At 40.6% G+C, this 21,592-nt stretch overlaps 1 protein-coding gene across 4 annotated transcripts in view; it reads right to left on the bottom strand.

The window, feature by feature from the left end:
• Positions 1–5,354: 5,354 nt before the first annotated feature.
• RAD50 (RAD50 double strand break repair protein) overlaps positions 5,355–21,592 on the bottom strand; it is an 86,441-nt gene continuing 70,203 nt past the window's right edge. For 3 of the 4 annotated variants that reach the window (XM_047850149.1, XM_047850155.1, XM_047850168.1), the window contains 4 exons: positions 10,599–10,684; positions 9,950–10,092; positions 7,572–7,705; positions 5,355–6,263 (listed from right to left, as the gene is read on the bottom strand). In XM_047850149.1, coding sequence (XP_047706105.1) covers positions 6,077–6,263; positions 7,572–7,705; positions 9,950–10,092; positions 10,599–10,684 — 550 coding nt within the window. In that variant the 3' untranslated portion in view covers positions 5,355–6,076. Of the gene's footprint in view, positions 6,264–7,571; positions 7,706–9,945; positions 10,093–10,598; positions 10,685–21,592 lie in introns of all 4 variants that reach the window. The other variant, XR_007150379.1, reaches the window with a different exon arrangement.

The raw sequence follows: 21,592 nt of genomic DNA, 5'->3' as shown, positions 1-21,592 counted from the left end.
CACGAAACTGTGACTCACACATGAACCTGTAGACTCCCAGGAATGTGTGGTGGCATGTCAAAGCTCCCACAGGCCTCTCCTTGTCTGATTTTCTTCTTTTAGGTGTTTGGTTACCCTGTTGCCGGCCCCACTTGGTCATGCTACCCCAGGCTGCTGCAGTGCTTGCCCGCTAAGAGGGATAGCCTACCGCAGTTAGGGCTGTTTGCAGGCGGAGCCAGAGTCCGTTCAAATAAAGATCAGCCCCGAGGATGGAGATTTTCAGTGAGCTGCCACGCCGCTCAGCAGTTCTCTGGGGCAAACGGTTTTGGAGACTTCCAGTCTATTCTGGCCCTTCCAGTCACTGCTGGTTTTCATAGGTACTGTAGTCATGGGGCTTCTAGTTTTCAAAGCTACCACAGAGACAGGGGGTGGGACAAAGCCACCGGCTTTTCTCGCTGAGATTGTTTTGCTTGAATACACACTTCTTGGCTTAATGCAGGCCATTAGTTAATTTCCAAAGTGCTGAAAAAGTGTAACAGCTTTGGTCATCATTCTCATGGCTCCTATGGAGGAGCAGATTTTTGGCAGTCCTTACTATTCTTATTCCCCCCCCACCCCCGCTCCTCCACCCGTTATTCCCTCCCTTTACTTTGCTAAACGAAGTAGAAATCCTTTATATACTAAAACTGTAAATATACAGATACTTTGGATTCAGCATGATACTTCAGGGTTGTTTTTAGTCTTCCCCCTTTTCTAATGATATACAAACATTTCTCTAACAGAAACTTGGCTTTTATCATCTACAATACGTGTGTATTTCTCTGATTTGTGTATATAAAGTGGCTTCAGAGTTGGTGAGCCACCCTCCTGTGAGAAACAGAGAATTGGTTTACTCTTTCAAAGATGACTGACCGGTGTGTTGAGAACACAGTGCCGGGGGCAGGACCGACCAGTGAAAGCATTTAGGTAGCTCCTCAGATGATTCACGTTAGAGATGATGGTGGCTGGGGTCAGGGCAGCAGTGGTTTAGAAGGTAAGCCGTGGTCGGATTCTGGCTACATTTTCAAAGTTGAGCCCATAGTTAAACCGGTGGGTTAGATGTGGGGTATGAGATAAAATATGAAGGATGATGCCAAGATTTTTGCCTGAGCAATGGAAAGAATGGAGTTGCCATTAACCGAAAGCCTATGGGAGGTAGAGGTTCTGGGGGAAAGACTGTCATTTTAAAGTTCAGATGTCGGTTAGATATTCAAGGGCAACTAGATGTCCAGTAGGCAGCTGACTCTGAGTCAGGAGTTTAGACAAGATCTAGACTGGACACACTTGAGAAGTCAGCACCTAGAGGGTTGTGGAGAGAGCTGTCAGTGCCTGCCTCTGTTGTAAGAACTTCGCATGTGCTCCAGCCTACTTCTGTCTGTGGCTGTTACCTGTATCTTGTCAAAAGGCTTTTCTTTCCTACTTTTTGTTTTTAAACCGTGAAAGGCAGCTCAGTGGAAGGTGCACATGGCAAGCCACTCACTAACCCGAGCTGGAACGGCTGGTGTGGGGGAGACAGAGAGGAGGGTTACTGTGTAGGACGAATTTCACTATCATTAATGGAATCACTGCTATCTATTGGCTCAATGGAATCTTTTTCTTTTTGTGCAACTTTAACAAGGAACCTATCCAATGACATTTGCTTTTGCCTCCTTTTGAGGATTTTGCGGAAATGTCACATTGCATTGTCGTGAAACAGATTCGTAGCTCGTACGCTTCATTGGGTGGTGCTTTTCTACAAAATGTTGCACTGCTTCCCACCTTTTACACATCTCACTAATCTCGTTCGAATTGAGGGATTCTTCTGTCTTTTACTCCTCCTCCTCTGCCGACCAGACACAGATGTAGGCTTTTTATAAAATCTTGTAATTTCGGCCACTCACATACCACATTTTTACTTCTTTAGGATACCCTTCTTTCACTGTAATCATCTCCTTACTGCCTTTCTTTTCACCCTTTTTCTGCATGGGGGCCATTGTATACACTCGCATGGATGTTGACTACAGTAGTGAATACAGTACAGTATTAATAAACTCTTGTCATGTACTGTACTTCATGTGACTGGCAATAAGGCAACAGAGGAAAGGGTCTATGTCTGCAGGCAGCCTGACCTAGAATGAAGCAAAGCATTCCTAAGCTTACTCTTGTATGGAAAAGCAAAGGACTGTCCAGAGATGCTTTGAAGTGACAAAAAATACACTCAGCTAGTTGTTGGCACCTTCCAACATACTGAAAAATCAACGATTTCTGCCAAACACCACGGCCTGAGACCAAGCATTTGAGGATGGGAGACGATCACCCACAGTCCCGCAGATAAGAGAGAACCATTGGCTCAGTTGTGACGTTTGGCATCGTGTACTACTCGTACTGTAAGACATCGCTCATGTATCAAGTTAGAATTTATTGGAAACGTTTGCTTCTCTTGTGGAACACTCGCAGAACAAGTTCGTTGCAATACAAGGTTTTACTGCACTTACTCTTGTGCCAGGCAATTCTAAGCAGTTCTAAGCAGTAAGCAGTTCTAGGCATTTAATTCTCTTAACTCCCCAATAGAGGTGGTGTCTTACCTACTTTAAAGATAAGGAATCAGAGCTAAAAGAGAATAAATAACTTGCCCAAGGTCCCAGAACCTAGTGATTGGTGGTGCTTGGGACACTGGCTCCTATTCTTAATCTCGACACTGGGATGTCTACTCATCCCATGTGTGGAGGAGGGGGGGGTGGGTGTTTAATGGATAATGATCGAGAAGCACCAGTGAGAAGTAGGTTACAAGGGGAATGTGAAAACGGCCACTGTCAGAAGGGCGGCTAGGGAAGCTCCACGGACCTCAGGGAGTAGGGAGCTGAGATGGGAAAACTCTAATTTGTAAATAACTTTGCTTCCTTGCCCGTATTTATCCTGTATGGCCTTGTCATTCCATGTTGTAGTGGCTAGTGCTTTCAGAAACCTTTTGATAGAAGATAATTTTTTATTTAATGAGAAATGCTTCATCTTTTGCTATTAAGATGACTTTAATTTTGACTTGGTGACACAAATACCATTAAGAAGATGGTAGTTTTAGGAGTTTGGCTAAAGCTAAGAGATGTTGAATTGTATATATAAAAAAAATGGTCCATGTTTGGTGTCTATCAGAATTTTTACCCTTTGGCTTTATTATGGTGATTTATGAACAGATTTATGACTTTTTGAAATAATCTTGCATTCTTGGGATAAAAAATCTTGGTTATTGTGTATGTTTAATATATGGCTAGAAATGAAGTGCTCGTATTAATTTACAAGTTCCTGGATCTTTGTTCTGAAACTGGTCAGTTTTTCCCCATGGTACCTTTGTGGAGCTCATGCTAGTGTGGTAAATAGGTAATTTTAGTTTTTCAAAGCCAATTAGGATGACTGAAACTTTTCAGTCAGTGGACAGGAAGCAGTTGGCTGGAGTGGTGGCTGTGTTCCTTGGCCCTTTGATCCAGGCAGTAGGAGAGTGTCTGGACCAGACTTTCTCAACCAGGGTTCTTCATGTAAATAACAGAACACAAAATGATTTGAGTAACACTTTTTTTCCGTTCTCCCAAAAGATGATCATATATAACTACAGTTGACCCTTGAAAAATGAACGCAGGAGTTAGGGGAGCCAACCCCTCAGCGCAAACACCTTTGTGTAACTTTTGACTACCCCAAAACTTAGCTACTGATACTATAATGCTGACTGGAAGTGTTACTGATGACGTAAACAGCTGATAAACACGTATTCTGTTTGTATATTATATACAGTATTCATAAAGCAAAGTAAGCTAGAGGAAAGAAAATACCAAGAAACTCGTAAGAAAAAGGGAATACATTTACGATACTGTACTGGTGGTGGCAAAAACCCCACATGTAAGTGGACCCACACAGTTCAAACCCATGTTGTTCAAGCGTCAACTGTAAGGTCACTTGAGGTGCACAGAAATGGATTACGATGGATACCGTAGGAGTTTCCTACTGTTGCTGTAGTAAATGAGCTCACACTAAGTAGCTTAAAACACCAAAAATCTATTCTCTTCTACAGTTCTGGAGGTCAAAAGCCCCAATCAGGGCTCATTAAATCAAGGTGTCAGCTGATTCCTTTTTGGAGGCTCTGAAGGGAGAGCATTCCTTTGCTTTTTTCGGCCATTCCTGGTAGCTTGAATTCCTTGGCTTACAGCCCTTCCTCTACCTTCACAGCACAGAACTTGTCTATGCATCCATCCACATGCTGCCTTTGCTGGTTGCATGATCTTGCTCTCTGCTTCCTTAGGACATTTGTAATTACATTTACGGCCCACCTGGATAATCTCCCCTTGTCAAGATCCTTATCTTTAATCACATCTGTCAAGTCCCTTAGCCAAATGAGGTAACATTCAGAGGTTCTAGGGATTAGGATTTGGTATCTTTGGAGGTCTTTATTCCGCCTATTGCAAATACCTTAGGTCCTTAGGGCTTAATTCCCCCTATACTATGGTTAAGAAGGGCTATCTATACCATATACTCATTAGATTTGCAGATGGTACAAAACTGATTGTGCCGCATGACTGACAAGACTCTCTGAAAAAGTCAACTCCAAAAAGTCTAACTCAAAAGTGCGTGGCTTGGTAGCATTCTGTGTGTAATGCTTGGGGAAAGCTTTCTGGTGTCAGCTGGCAATTCCAGGGAAAAGGTGTGATTGGACCTTTAATGGAAATAAGATCTGGAATGAGGATGAGGCCTGCTCTTCCAGGTCTGGTCAGAGCCCCCTGGGAGAAGGCTATGACTCCATGAGTGAGCCTTGCTTGCCTTCCACGCTGGAATGCACTTGGTGAACCATCAAGATTGATGGTGAGGCAGAGATGTACATAAGATATATGGAAAGCCCCAGACTTCTTCATGATGGCAGATCATGCCTCAAGCAAAGGGAATCCTGCTATTGATCAGAGCTTTCCAAAGGTGGATGTGCACAGTGGAGAACTTCCTCTGTCTAGAGAGAACCCCAAGTTTGGGTGACTACCTGGCAGGGGTATGGGGTGGGGGGAAGATGGTGAGTTTCAATTACATGATTACTTACGGTTCCTTTCAAACCCTGATGCCCCATAGGACTACTACTAATTTTACTTTGGGAAACTGAGTCCCAGTGAGGAAGGTTACTTCTGGTATTTATAAAATGGAGCAGAGCCAAATATTAAAACCTCATGATTTCCAGTCATCTTCAGATATTAGTGCTAATAACTCAGGTTTTAAAAATCATATCCAAAGAAATTCAGAGGTAACACTTTTTTTTTAAACGTTTATTTTTGAGAGAGAGTAGGGGAGGGGGAGGGAGAGAGGGGGATAGAGGATCTGAAGCAGGCTCTGCGCTGATAGCAGCGTGTCTGATGGGGGGTTCGAACTCACCAACCAAGAGATGATAACCTGAGCCGAAGTCGGACACTTAACCAACTAAGCCACCCAGGTGCCCCAACACTTTTTTTAAATGCCCAATCATTAATTATCAAGGCAGTGAAAACCTACTTCTTAACAGTGCTTTGAAGTGAAAGGTAACAGCTTCTGGTAGTACCAGGAATCATTCATTTGTGCTGGGAAGGGAAACAGAGTAGCTGAGTCCAACTGTGCTGCTACTGAACCCCCAGGCCTGACGGAGGCTGCCTGGAGGGGGATGAAGTTCAGGAAATCAGTCCAAATGTCATGAGAAACAATTTTAATGATGGTAGAACCTCTCAGACATTCAAAATCCTAGACACAAAGCTCCTCTGAAAGGACAGATTTTTGCACTGACTTAGTTGAAACCAGAAATAAACAGCTGCCCGAGGACTTGATTCTAAGGCAAAATCTTGACTATTTAAAAATTTTAATGTTTTTATTTTTGAGAGCGAGAGAGCGTGAGTGAGGATGAGTCGGGGAGGGGCAGAGAGACAGAGAGGGAGACACAGAATCAGAAGCAGGCTCCAGGCTCTGAGCTGTAGGCACAGAGCCTGACTTGTGGCTCGAACTCACGAACTGTTGAGATCATGACCTGAGCTGAAGTCGGACACTTAGCAGACTAAGCCACCCAGGCGCCCCAAAATCTTGACTATTTTTAATGCACATAAGAACCTAGAGAGCTAACACTACATGTCACAATCTCTGAGCACTGATCAATGTTCTTCTTAATCCTGTAGAATTTCTCCACATATTTAGAACGCCCTAAGAGCTCCACAAAATCCTCATCGTGAGTGATTACCAGAAGCTGGAAGTTACGCTGCTGCGAGCGACTCTTGATTATCCTGAAACAATATATTGAGAACCTTTTATTACTGAAGAGCATAAATAATCCTCTCCTTTATATGAAAAAGACACTGAGAACCTTGTCAGACACAGGACAACCCTGGAGGAAACTGGAGATGGGGAGCTGGACCCAGACCTTCAGCCCAGCCAGGTAGGAGTCCCATGTCCGATCCAGACAGTGAGGGTGATGGACTCTTCCTCTAGGTCTGACTCAGGGACTGATGAGAATACATGATCTAGTTTCTTCCAGAACACAAAGTTGTTCTTATTAAAACAGGCAGAAATGTTTTACTAAATTTTCCTTAATATCTGAGCTGCTCAACTTTAGGAGTCTTACTTATTCCTTTGTCTGGGGTTTTCCTGACCTGTTACTAATTATCTCTGGAAGAAAAAAAAAAAAAAAAAAACCAACTACAGGCAAGGGAAATTACATATGCAAGCCCAGCTGCCTTCTTAGGAGCTGGGTCTACTTAGAATTCTGCCACCACCAGTCACTAGATGCATCATTAGTATGACACACAAGAGGCCTGAGTGGGTGTACTGGGAACATTTTTGCTCATTATATGCTGAGGTAACTAGCTATGAGACTGAAATCAGACTTTTTAACTAACCATTTGTTTATCGGTTACCCGTGGCTGAATGCACTGAGCTTTGAAAAGTATTAGCCCTTATGTGCTGGTCATGCAGGATGACTGAGAGGTGGCTGAGAAAGGTGCCCCATTCCTGCTAGTGTCTCTGCCAGAAAGAATCTATCTTGAGCCAGAGTACCCAAAATAGCTTCTCTAGTTTGGGAAAAGTGGGTTTCCTCTGCCAGCACAGGAGAGGCTGCCCATTTCTGGGGTCTGCACCCACCACACATGAATGTGGCAAAAGCTGTGTGCAATTTTACTTTCTAGATTCTACATAACCACTATTATACTTTTTGAATAGGAGCTGTCATTCCTCATAAAACTGGGGAGATGGGCCAAAATCCACTATTAGCACCTAGAAATGTTTTAAGCAGGGCATGCTAACTCCTCTACATGACCTGTGGGCACCTGTGGTGGGTTTACAGAGAAGGCAAACCAAGCCAGGAAACCCTTCAGCACACCTAGGGAGATTGCAGGATGTGTCTGGGGCTGCTGTTCACCACCTAGTTCTTTTTAAGTATCTGAAGAATTACTATCAAAGGTAAAGCCTAACGTCTGACACCAACTAGCTTTCCCAAGGAAGACACATGCAGAGGTTTTCACCACAGAACTCTACGTTACTTTCTAAGTGTAATATATATTACTATCATAGCCTGCCCCCAAATTTGAGATACTTACTCAACGAGAGCATGTGCAAGAGATTCAATATTTTCTCTGTCAAGATTTGTTGTTGGCTCATCCAGGGCAAGGATGCCACAGTTCAAGCAGAATGTTTCAGCCAGGGCCAGACGAATGATGAGTGAGGCTAATACCTGGAAGAAAGCACCAGAGCTGAGCTGTACCACACAGACCTCTTTCTCATTCACGTTAGGAAAGCATGCACACCTGGCCTAATGTCTTTATAAGGGAAGGGAGCAATGTCATCGGGTCAGTGACTTTAGGTGAATTGTTGCTCTTTTATTTGGGAGAGCCTGGCCCTGTGACCAGACTCTTAAACCCTTCCAGAAAGTGAACCATCAGGTATGTTGTATCTCAGCCTGTCATCTGCATTACTGTTTATCTGTAACTAATCATTTTAGTTAACTGTGTAAGATTAACAACCTCTCACCCACTCTTCCCGAGTTACTTTTAAATCTGTATGTTCTGGGGTCCCAGAGGGGCACCAGGTATTGCATTCTAACCTACACTTAAATGTCTGTGTTTATAATTCTGAGGGAACCAAGACAGAAAGAATATTCCCAGGTCAGTGTATCAGGAGTACAGAAGTACGGTTTTATTTAAGCTAAACTATAGGACATCCAAGGAACTGAAACTCTGAACACTTTCCCAGTTAGTAGAAACCTAATACTAAAACCCTCAGCCCCAGCTGAAGCCATCTGAGGGCACAAAGGACACAGAATTAAAAATAACAGAGTATCCACTACTTTTGCATGAGCTGTCCATATCCCCTCCCCTTGAATCTATGAATAAAGGAGCATCAGTGAGTGAGTTGTGATTTCAGAGCAGTTTACAGCTTCTCTTTGATGTCCAGGGAAGGCTAGAAGACTGCAGAAGCCAGGATCATAGCTTGGCCCTTTGGGGAAGACACTTCCTTCCTGTATTTGAACGCTAATACAGCCCCCACCTGCAACCCTACATATTAAGAGTCTAAATGATGTTCCTGGCCAAGCTTTACCAAAGTTTTTGTCTTCTCCCCCAACCCAACACCAAGGAAGCAATTACTGCTAATTTTTATAATTTAGAGTATCTATAGGAAATCTACTTTGTTTAGAAAACAATTTTCAAAGCATTTTCAATACAAAGGGACATATTACAAACTCTGTATTTTCTTATTCATAATAACCACTGAAAACCACCAAAGCAAGTAGGAATACTGGTTATAGATCACAAAGTTGTCATTTTTGCAGACTATGACTAAGATAATAATCTGCATATGCCTTAAATTGGTATCAGCTGGGCTGACAAAAAATACATATACACAGGATTGTCTTCAAGCAAAAATAGAAAAACTGTTTATGAAAATACTTTATATAATGTGAGCACCCATTTCTAGAATTTTAAGATTTTTTAAAGAAAATCAGGGGTCTGGAATTTTTATCCCATATAATCTGCTTCTAATCTAAAAAGAGTAAGCTCACGCATCCATGACATCTTGGTTATAAACCTATGTGCAGTGAAAGGACCCAGCCTTGTTCCCCAAGGATGAAGGTCCAATTTTCCTGATCCCTTAAAGCTTTATTCCTCTGATTTGCTCTGTGCTCCCTATCCAACAACACAGGTTGTCCTCTCAGAGCCTCATCTAGAGCCAGATGGCCTGACCCAGCAGCTGAGTCTAGGCAGTGGGGGGAGAAGGGATGCAGGGGCAGCTATGGGTGTCAGGGCCTCTGGTCTAACAGATGCTTCTCTTAACATTTTTCTAAAGTAATCTCTACATCCAACATGGGGCTCAAACCACAAGATCAAAAGTCAGATGCTTTTCTGACTGAGCCAGCCAGGTGCTCCTGGCAAGAACCCTTCTTTTAGAGGGTCTGCAGGTCCAAAGGCTAGGTGGGGGCAGGGACGCAGTCCTGTGATGGGGCTGCTTTTCAATGAGACTTAGTTATTTTAATGCCTCATGTGGCTCAACCTGGGATGTGGTTTGGTGAACGCCCCTCCCCCACTTCTGACTGCTCTGAAATCAGGATGCATTCTTGCAGTTAAAACTGCATTCTTTCTTTCTTGGTGGCACATAAAACAGAGGTATGTCTTACAATTGATAACACAAGTAACTTTATTCTCATAAGGAGAGTTATGAAGCAATGAATGGTTCTCTGTTAGGCTAATCAGGTGAGGACTTCTCAGACCCTTCTCCTGAAAGATTATCTAATGTTGCAGGAAATGCTGGTTAAAACTGGAAGAGGGTAACGGGTAGCTGTGTCTGGCTAACTTTATGTGGCAACAAGGAGTGCTGTGAGGGTCTTCTCACCATATTCCCCAGCAGCTCTGGGTGCTTTCACTGCACAGACACTAGTTTCTGTCAGTTATCTGTGGGCTTCCTAGGGGCTTGAGATACCTGCCTTCTGTCCAGCACTGCATCGTCCTCGCATATCCAAGGCTGTGTCTCCCTTCAGCATCACCACTCGGTAGTTATAATTCCGCCTTTTATCAGAGGCTGATACATTTTCATCGGCGTCAGACCGAATTTCTATGTATTCAATATCTGACACAAAAAGAAGATTTCAGAGCAACCTATACTCTGTAGCCTTTTGTCATCTGCAAATATCAAGTAAGCCTAAGAAGCAACGTGACATTACCATTAAAAGTGGCTGAGAGGGTTCATGAGAAAGAAGCAACCCAGATGTCTCAACCCTCAGTCTCTGCTCTGCCTTGCTTAGTTCCCCTATTAAAAGAGTTTCCTCCTGCTGGCTTTCTTCTTATCACATTTCAGCTTATCCCTATCTACACTTCAACAGAATCTATTAGGTCATCAGTTAAATATAATATGTACCATAGCCAAATATGTAAGTCTCATCAGGGTTTGGAATAGAAAACTGCATTTTCTTTCCTTGTTACAAGATTATTGTCAAGATAAGAATTCTTAGAAAATCTCTTAAGAGATGTTCACAAAGGGGTCCAGGAGGTAATACTGGCATGATGAGAGATAATATGTGCAAAAAGCCAGGGACGGGGCCTTGGAAAAGATCCGTGATAAACCATGTAAATTACCTTGTCCACGATAGGTACTTCGCCAAAGGTCACGAATAATTTTGTTGATTTCTTCCATTTTCATACTGTGAAATTTCATGATTGCTCTAGAAAAAGAAGCCACTGATACTTAAAAGGAAAAATAGTATAATGATAACACTAATTACATGTAATAGTATATATTAAAAATATATGAAATACATAATGTATATACCATACGTATCATCATAATCTCCTGAAATGACGAATTACTTCCAATGATAAAAGGAGAATACTGTAAGAGCGAGAAAAAATAAACAGAACAAAAATACTGCTGCTTAGTTACAAATGAATACAGCCAGGGATGTGCCCAGTGCTCCGAGTCCTTACCTTTTTCCATTTTCACTCTCTCTGACAGGACAAATACTCTCAAACATTGACATTCTGTGAAAATTTCAGAAATTCTGGTAGACTTTTTCTTGGGCTTACTGGAAGGATTATAGCCACTGTAGCCTACCAGTTACAGGAAGACCTGCTGATTAAATGGATGGCAGGGAGTTAAAGACAGCAGGCAAGTTGTACAGGGGTCCCCTAGTCTTGGGGGACATATGCGCAAGTCTGGAACTGCTGCCTTTTTTCTCTTCTGTTACTCTTCAGGTTTTGCAGAAAGTGAGCCTCTTAAGGTGCTTTAATGCCTCAGATCTGTGAGAATTTTACCAACCAGAAAGTATGGTTCAGAGAGAGCGACTTAAGAGGCTTAAACTGAGGTGAACCTCAAAACTTTTATTTTCCCTTCCTAGTTGAGGATTAAGAAATTCTAACTCCAAATATGTGCATTCATTTCCATTTGGCCTGTCAGGCTCCCCACCCCCACCCCAAAACACTTAAAAAACTAGTACTTTCTAAATACTAAAAAGAGGCAAAGCAATGTTTGTAGAAAGAAAAGTAGACTGTTAATAACTAACTTTGTTCTTACTATGGTCACCTTTCACCAAAAAGCCCTCAGGTTCTTTGGAAAAGGTTTTATGAACTAATAAATGTTGCATCAGTGACAAAAAGGCAAACATCATGGCCATGACCATACAGAGGATGTGAGGCGGACTTACTTCCATTTGCAAGCCTCTTATCTGATATATACAAAAAAAGAAACTGAACGTAATGCTACTACCTCTGCAGAATCATTTCATGATCTTTGGTTCGCCAGCAAGAGAGAGAGAAATGACTCAACATAAATACATTTTAAATATCAGATGAAGGATTTTGAAGTAATAAAGACTGGAAAAAACCATATTGTGCTTGTTGATGAGAATGCAGCACGTCTCCATTTTCTACTTTATACATCTGTCTCGGCCTGACATTTTACACTCCTTTCAAAAGGACTGAGCAAAACCTAAGTATTTGTCAAACAAACAATAAAACCCCTCGAGAATGTTCTTGGAACCAATCATGTAATCCATAGCTCTTTACACATTACAATCCTGAGTTTTCATATAAATTTTTAAAAAGGTCATTTTTCCATTCAACCGAAAGATCTTTCATAACCTTAGTCAGCTTTCCCAAGGTGGACAGCCAGCTCCAGGTGGGGGCAGGGGTGTCCAAGGTGCACACAGCCTCCGCCATGGACTCCTTGTACGACAGAGGTGGTGCATCCTGGCCTGTGTAGGGTCTGCTGAGAATGAGCACTGCAAGCAGCTCAAGTCCTGAGGGAAATCTAGACTCACCAAGGGGTGCACACCAAGTTGATGCCTACTGCTGTTGACTAGGCCATCATTAGCTTAGCTTTGTATCATCTCTCTCCAGTATGGAGTTTATAGCCCCACTGTGCAATAGCAGGGGATGATTAAGGTAAACGACATTCAACCCACTTGAGGGGTAACAGTGATATTAGTGGTTACTACTAAAGAACATTTACCTTATGTGAAGCAAAATTATGGTAAACAGGAGCTCCCCGGGTGGCTCAGTTAAGGGTCCAACTTCAGCTCAGGTCATGCTCTCATGGCTCATGAGTTTGAGCCCCACGTTGGGCTCTGTGCTGACAACTCAGAGCCTGGAGCCTGGTTCAGATTCTGTGTCTCCCTCTCTCTCTGCCCTTCCCCCACCCCCTCAAAAATAAACATTAAAAAAGAAATTTAAAAAAATTATGATAAACAATCATAGGTCATTTAATCCTTACAAAAATACTGGGAGTTAGCTTTGGTTATCTCTGTTTTACCATTAAGAAAACTGATACTGTAATAATAAGTTTTCTGAAATAGAAATTGATCCCACTTACAACAGCATCAAAACCAATAAAGTCATTAGGAATAAATCTAACCAAGGAGATGAAAGATCTCTACTCTGAAAACTCTAAGACACTGATAAAAGAAATAGAAGAAGACACAAATAAATGGAAAAATATTCCATGTTCATTGATTGGAAGAATCAGTATTGTTAAAATATCAATACTACCAAAAGCCATCTATAAATTGAACATAATCCCTATCAAAATTTCAATGGCATATTTTACAAAAATAGAGAAAACACTCCTAAAATTTATATAGACCCACAGAAGACTCTTGAATAGCCAAAGAAATCCTGGAAAGATGAACAAAAAGTAAGAGGCATCACACTTTGATTTCAAGCTACAGTCTTCAAAATATTGGCATAAAAATAGACAAACAGATCAAAAGAACAGAATCCTGAGCCCAGAAACAAACCCAAGCATAAACACTCAACTAAAATTTGCCAAGGGAGCCAAGAATACTCAATGGAGAAGGCAAGTCTCTTCCAATAGTGCTGGGATCACTGGGTATTAACATGGAAAAGAATGAAACTGGACTCCTATGTTACACTACTCAAAAACTGATTCAAGGGGCGCCAGGGGACTCAGTTGGTTAAGCTTCCAACTTAGGCTCAGGTCATGATCTCATGGTTCCTGAGTTTGAGCCCCCTGTCAGACTCTGTGCTGACAGCTCAGAGCCTGGAGCCTGCTTCAAATCTTGTGTCTCCCTCTCTCTGCTCCTCCCCCAACTGCTCGCTCGCTCGCTCTCAAAAAAAAATTTAAAAATTAAAAAAAAATTAACTTTTCAAAATGGAGTAAAGATTTTCATTTAAGTATAAGACCTAACACAATGAAACTCCTAGAGGAAAACATAGGAAGTGAGTTCTCTGATGTGATGTTTTGGAAATTATAGAATGGCTAAAGAAATCATCAATAAAATGAAAAGACAACCTACAAAATGGGCAAAATACTGGCAAACCCTGTATCTGATAAGGGGTTAATATCCAAAATCCATACAGAACTCCTATAATTCAACAGCAAAAAAAGAAAAAAAGAAAAAAAAAAAAGGTGACCCTTGAACAACACAGAGGTTAGGGGTGCCAAACTGCCACACAAAATCCATGGATAACTTTTGACCCCCCTCCTCCCAAAACCCAACCACTAATAGCTTATTGTTGACCAGAAGAGGCCTTACCCATAACACAAACAGCCAATTAAATGCTAGCATGGATTTGGAGAAAAAGGAACCCTTGTCCATTGATGGTAGGACTATAAGCAGGTGCACCATTATGGTAAACATTATGAAGGTTCCTAAAAAAATTAAAAATAGAATTTCCATAGGATCTAGCAATTTCCACATCCACAGGAGATGAAAACACTATGTCAAACAGATTATCTGCATCCCCATGTTCAAAGCAACATTTTTTTATATGAAATTTATTGTCAAATTAGTTTCCATACAACACCCAGTGCTCATCCCAAAAGATGCCCTCTTCAATGCCCATCACCTAACCTCCCCTCCCTCCCACCCCCATCAACTCTCAGTTTGTTCTCAGTTTTTAAGAGTCTCTTATGCAAAGCAACATTTTTTAAAGAAATGTTTATTTTGAGATAGGGAGAAGGTGTGCAGGTGCTCACGAACAGGGGAGGAACAGAGAGAGAAGAGAGAGAGAATCCCAAACAGGCTCCACACTGCCAGCACAGAGCCTGATGCAGAGCTGGATCTCACATATATGAAATCATGACCTGAGCTGAAATCAAGCTGGATACTTAACCAAATGAGCCACCCAGGCACCCCCACAGCATTATTACAATAGCCATGACACAGAAACAACCTATGTGCCTGTGGATGGATGGATGGATGAAGATGTGTGGTGTATATTATATATATTCAATGGATTATTACTCAGCCATTAAAAAAATGAGGAAATCCTACCATATAGGACATATGGATGGTCCCTGCAGATATGCTAAATAAAATTAAGTCAGAGAAAGAGAACACTTTATGATCTCACTTATATGTGGGATCTACACAAAAACACCAAATTCACAGAAAAAGGGATCAGATTTGTGGTCACCAGATGTGAAAAGTGGGAGGAGGGAGAATTGGGAGGAAGATGGTCAAAAGATACAAATTTCCTTGGGGCGTCTGGGTGGCTCGGTTGGTTAAGCATCCAACTCTTGATTTTGGCTCAGATCATCATCTCACAGTTGTGAGATCAAGTCCCTTGTCAGGTCCTGCTGGGGGTGGAGCCCACTAGAGATTCTCTCTCTCCCTCTGCCCCTCCCCTGCTAGGCATGCTCTCTTAAAAAAAAAAAAAAAGTACAAATTTCCAGTTATAGGTAAGTACTAAGTATGAAAGGTACACCATGGTGACCACAACTAACACTACCATATGATACAGAAGACAGATGTTAAGGAAGGAGATCCTAACAGTTGTCATACAAGGAGAATTTTCTCCCCCTTTCTTTTTATTGTATCTGTATGAGACAATGGATGTTAGCTAAACCCACTGTGGTAAACATTTCACAGTATTATGTAAATCAAACCATCAGGGTGTACATCTTAAACTTACACAGTGATGTATGCCAATCATTTCTTGGTAACACTAAAAAAAACCCTGAGGTTTGATGAAATTAGTAACTTGGTCCCAATTAGAGAAAATTGGTTAGGATGTTAATAACCCTTGAATATCATAATTAAAATTAAAAAGGCAGTCAAAATGCCATCTTTAAAGCCACCAGGCTCAGATAGTTTTATGAGTAAATGTTAGCTCCCAAGTATATAAAGTATTACACACCAAGGAAAGATAGAAGAAAAAAAAAAGGAAAAAAAGCACAGGCCTATTTTGCTTATGAATACAGATATAAACATTCTACATAAAGTCAAATTTAGTAGTAAAGTATTAAAAAGACCAAGTAGTATCATGGTATCAGTGGTATCATGACCAAGTAGCATTTATCCCAAGTAAGACTTGTGCAACAGGAAAAATAATTTAAGATCAGTCATGGCAGGGCACGTGGGTGGCTCAGTCTGTTGAGCATCTGACTTCGGCTCAGGTCACGATCTCATGGCTCTTGAGTTCGAACCCTGCATCGGGCTCTCTGCTGTCAGCACAGAGACTGCTTCAGATTCTCTGTCCCCCTCTCTTTGCCCCTCCCCCGCTTGCTCTCTATCAAAAATAAACATTTAAAATATACATAAAGGAGTACTTCCAAAGAACAACAAAAAGATGCCTCTTATGGCTACTCTCCAATAATGTCCTAGAGATCCCTAGCAATTCAGTAAGACAATAAAAAATGCATAAATGAGGGGGGAAAACTTGTCATTGTTTCTGTGGGTGATACAACTGTGCACTTAGAAAATCTAAAAAATGAGGGGTGGCTGGGTGGCTCAGTTTGTTAAGTGTCTAACTCTTGATTTCAGCTCAGGTCATCCATGATCTCCTGGTTTGTGAATTTGAACCCAGAGTTGGGCTCTACACTGACAGTACTGAGCCTGCTTGGGATTTTCTTTTCCTTTCTCTCTGCCCCTCCTGTGCTTGCACCCTCTTTCTCTCAAAATAAATAAACTTAAAAAAAAAGGGAAAAACTAAAAAATCAACTGAAAAACTACTAAGACTAACAAGGTGGTCAGAAATAAACATAAAAAAATATTAGTATTATCATGCAGTAAGCAAAATCCAATAGGAAGCATAATAGAAAAGGAGATCCTATTCACAGTGGTAATAAAAACTATGAAATACCTACCAAGAAATCTAACAAAATGATACAGGATCTAGAGGGAAAAGCTATAAAACAGAACAAACCCTACAATAAAACAAGAACTGATTAAGTAGGAGAAACTTACTATGCAGTGCATAATAGATTTAATATTACAAACATGTCCATTCTCAAGTAATCCATTGAACCAAATACAATCCAAATAGAACTCCCAACATGATTAAAAAAAATGAAATATATAAAATGACTCTAAAGTTTGGATCTCAGACATAACGTAAAAGAATAAAATCAAAGTACTGGGACAGGAATCAAGATGAAACAAACCCAAATACATGGAGAACTTTAGTTTATAACTTATTTCAAGTCAGTGGGAAAAGTTTCAATAGTAGAGGAAGGAGGGAAAAATTATATCACTATCTTTATTAAACCTCAAAATCCAAATGAATTAAAGGATTAAAAGTTAAATAAAACTATCAGAAGAAAACAGTTTTATAATTCAGAACTGGAAAGTCTTTAAAAAATTGTTTTTAATGTTTATTTTGAGAGAGAGAGAGAGAGAGAGAGAGAGAGAGAGAGAGAGAGAGACACGCAGGGAGGGACAGAGAGAGAGAGAGAGAAAGAGAGAATCCAAGCAGGCTCCACACTGTCAGCACAGAGCCTGATGTGGGGCTCAAACTCACGAACCATGAGACCATGACCTGAGCTGAAATCAAGAGTCAGCTGCTCAACCAACTGAACCACGCCCGAGACTGGGAATTCTTTCCAAGGGAGAAGCTATAAATAAGAAGACTAAAGGTTTGCCTACCTAAAAATTAAATGTCACAAATAATACCATAAAGTTAACGGTAAAATGACAAACTGGGAGTAACTACTTGCAATGTACATGAAAAGGATTACCATCCAAAATCTATAAAAACGTGGTACAAATCACTATGAAAAACACAACCTAATAGTAATCTGGTAAAGAGATTTATGAACAGGAAATTCTAAGAAAAGAACTACAAATAGCCTACATATGAAATGACATTTAACCTCACAGGTAAATAAGGAAATGTAAACTCAAGTGAGAATGTTTTTGTACAGTGGATTGGCAAAAAGTAAAAAGGCTGATAATGTGAAATGCAGTCATGGAGAAATGGGCACTTTCACACATTACTAGTAGAAACATAAATTTTGTGTTTTTCAAAGGTGATTTGGCACTAACAAGTTAAAAATGCATATATACTCTATCCCATTAACTCTGTTTCTAAGAAGCTATCTTTCTGGTACATCTGCCCAAGTGTGCAAAGACATACACTATAGCATTATCTGTAGTATCAAACATTTAAAATCTTCCTTATATGTCCAGATCAAGTAGGTAACATCCATTTTATAGAGTATTATGCAGCCATTAAAAATAACAAGGTACTTATATATCTGAATATAAAAGATTTTCATCACGTTAAGTGACGTAAAAGAAAAATACCTACAGTGTGATCTATACACAGTAAAAGATCTATACACAGTACAGATCTATATACAGTAATAGATCTACACACAAAGATCTATTTCTGTGTATGTAACATGCAAAAAGCCCTGTGAGGGAAATGAAAATATGTCACCAGAGTAATAATACTTAAGTACTCAATAAATGTCAGTCACTGTCATGGAAATGTGACATGGAAATGTCAAGTCCAATGTGAAGCTTGTTCTGTGATTTACATAGTAATGGAGAACAGGAAAGCATAAATATCTATAATATAAGGCTAAATGGTACAAGCGATACAAATATGGAATATAAAGGAACAAAAAATTACACTGTTTGGGAAGCACTTCAACAAGGTAACATTCCTAGAGGAGAAGCAGCACAGGAAAATGTGAGATATCTTAAGGGAATAAACTCGTTCAGTTTGGTTAGAATATAGTGGGTAGTAAGACATGAAATGGGAAAGACCAGATGTGGAAAGTCTTTCCTAAAATTAGAAGCAAACAGGGACCACTACCTTTAGAAAAATAAACCTGGTAGAAGTACAACAGGAGTAGGAAGGAATAAAGAGGTGGAAGCTACCACAGTAATACAGGTAAGAGTGGGAGGGTCTGACTGAGTAGGTAGGCATGGACTGTGGAAGAAAAGCAGTTCTGAGACAGGGCAGGACCCTGTGGAAGATGACAGACACAAACCCAAAGATTAACCTCACATGCCGTGCAGCCCCTGGACTTTATAGATAATGAACATTTAAGAATGATCTTGAAAATCCATGACCTATAGGAAACTATTATTCTGCTTAGGCAAAGATATGTATTTCACGGGCCGGAAACTGTTGTAGGTAAATGGTCATCTGAGTAGTTACATCAGTCCCACCATGTGCCTGGAATGTGGACATCACTCAGTTACATTTATACTCACTCTTGTGAATTAGTATGTCTTGTGAAACATACTTTATTTTATTTATTTTATTTTTTTTTTATTTAAAAAAAATTTTTTTTTCAACGTTTATTTTTTTGGGACAGAGAGAGACAGAGCATGAGCGGGGGAGGGGCAGAGAGAGAGGGAGACACAGAATCGGAAACAGGCTCCAGGCTCTGAGCCATCAGCCCAGAGCCCGACGCGGGGCTCGAACTCACGGACCACGAGATCGTGACCTGGCTGAAGTCGGATGCTTAACCGACTGCGCCACCCAGGCGCCCCCATACTTTATTTTTTAAAAATGTATGAGAGCACATGCATGCAAATGGGAGAAGGGCAAAGAGAGAAAGAGAGAATCCCCAGCTGACTCCACATAAAAGCACAGAACTTGCGCCAGAGCTCGGATCTCACAAACTGTGAGATCTTGACCTGAGCCTAAAGAGATGCTTAAATAAGCCACCCAGACGCTCCAAGAAAGACTTGTTTATAAATTATTTAATCTTATATTTAAATGCTCCTAAACATGTAAGAGATTTCCTTTAAAATTTCAGTAATAATCAGTTGCATTTTATGAGGACAAATTATGGCTTTAGTGGTATTTATATTCTGATGATCTATAAAAGTGTTAAAATGTGATGCTCACAAATGACAAAGGTTTAACCTATTTCTATTTGAAAGGGGGCACTATGAGGCCAGGAAGACAAAAAGACATGTGTCAGTGAAACTACGCAGCATGATACTGTAGTGGCAGATCTATGTCCAAACTCATAGAATGTACAACACTAAGAACGAATCCTAATGTAAACTACACATTTTGACGGATTATGATGTGTCAGTGTAATACCACTCTGGTGAGGGATGGTGACAGTGGGGGAGGCTATAGTTGTGGTGTGAGAACGGCGGGAGAATGGTGGTTTGTATATGACAAATCTCAGTACTTTCTGCTCAGTTTTGCTGTGGACCTAAAACTGCTCTAAAATAGTCTATTTGAAAAGAGAGAGAGAGAGAGAGAGAGAGAGAGAGATCTGTGCCAACATAGCATGTGGGCTGTTTCCATCCATGTCCCTCTTCCTTCTTCACAGAGGCGCATCTTTTAAATGCCAGGCTGTCTATATGGTCCTCTGGCACCTTTTTGCACCATGGCTTCTGCCCCACTAATTAGGTAATCCTCCTTTCGGCTGTAAGTTGTTCAACTCTCCCACACTTGCCTCTTGCTCTTGGACCTTTAATAAAAAGCTTCTGTAAGCATCTGAGTAACTGTCCTCCTAAGTCTATGTGGGTTCCAGTTTGAAGTCACAAGTGAAGTTATTAGGCCTCCCCAGAACACTAAGGGAGTCCACTTACTGCTGCTCTGATGCCACTTTTTAAATCATTTCAGGAATCAGCTATTAGCAGAGAACACCTGAAAAGCACCTGAACCTGAATTAGCACTAGAACACCTGAAAAGCAGACATTTGAGAACAGGTATCTGAGGGGTTGGAAAAATATCACCAACAGACGAAAACTTCACCTGTCAGGAAAAGACCTTTCTAGTTCTTACTTCTTTCATTATTTAAACCATAACCAGAGTGAAAGATACCAAGAAAGAAAAACTACCATTCTGCAAAATGTGAAGTGATGCTCAAAACCTGAAGTGTGCATAAAATGGCAGAGGGAACTGGATTTCCCCCCCGGTCTCAGCTATTTCACTGAATAAAACATTAACTAAGAGGGCCAAATACATACATGCCTTACTAATAGAAAAAAATCAGTTCAGGAGTATGATAAAAACTACTAACTTCATGAAAATTAACCAACTTAGATTAGAAAAAAGCAGTAAAAAGATTATACCTTCAAAATCCATTTTCCAACATTATCCTCATCCTTGTATTTAAAATTGTACCAGATTTTGAGATATATAAATTGCTAAAATAACTGGCTAGGGCCACAGCTATTGATGGTTACACTGGATACTCTTCCCTACTGCCCTAGTACTTATCACTGTCAGAACTTCCTGTCTTCCTACATTTAGGTCAGCGGAAGTGCTCTTGTAGAAAGGAATGATATCATGAGTGTCACGTTCTACTGAGTATCATGTTCTGAACTAACAGTGATTTTCACTACTAAGCAAAACTCAAAATCTGTCATTTACCAAACTGAAGCTGTAAAGTTTAAAAGAAAAATGACTTCTTTTTTCTAAATGAAACCCTTAAAGACTATTAAATTAATATCCTAAAACACTTAAAACTACTGAACTAATTGCCTTTAGCCAGACTCCTAAATACCAGCTTTTAAAATTCAGGCAGTGGTTCAACCACATTGAAAGATAAACATTTAGTTAAAAAAAAAAAAAACTTCAGTGAGTGAGAAATACTACTAGCTATCTTCTGGTTTTGTAATCTACCTGCTTGATGCTAGAGAGGCTACTGGTGTGAAATTGCACTGTGCGCACAGTGAGGGTGAGAATGGTGGCCATGAGGCGAGCACTGGATCAAGCCCTCTTGTAAGCTCTCCTTGAGTACAGGGAGCCAGGCTCTAAACAGACTCACATAGTTGGCTGCCTTGGCTGCAAAACTATAAAAGCTACATGTTTTCATTGAGTTTTAGAAGAAGTGTGACTTAATATGCAACATTCTACATTTGGGGAAAAATGACAGTGGAAAGTTTGGGGCATAGGATAGATTACTG

Source organism: Prionailurus viverrinus, chromosome A1 (assembly GCF_022837055.1).
Source record: "Prionailurus viverrinus isolate Anna chromosome A1, UM_Priviv_1.0, whole genome shotgun sequence".
In the NCBI taxonomy this organism is placed as follows: domain Eukaryota; kingdom Metazoa; phylum Chordata; class Mammalia; order Carnivora; family Felidae; genus Prionailurus; species Prionailurus viverrinus.
This window is presented reverse-complemented; position numbering and strand designations above follow the sequence as displayed.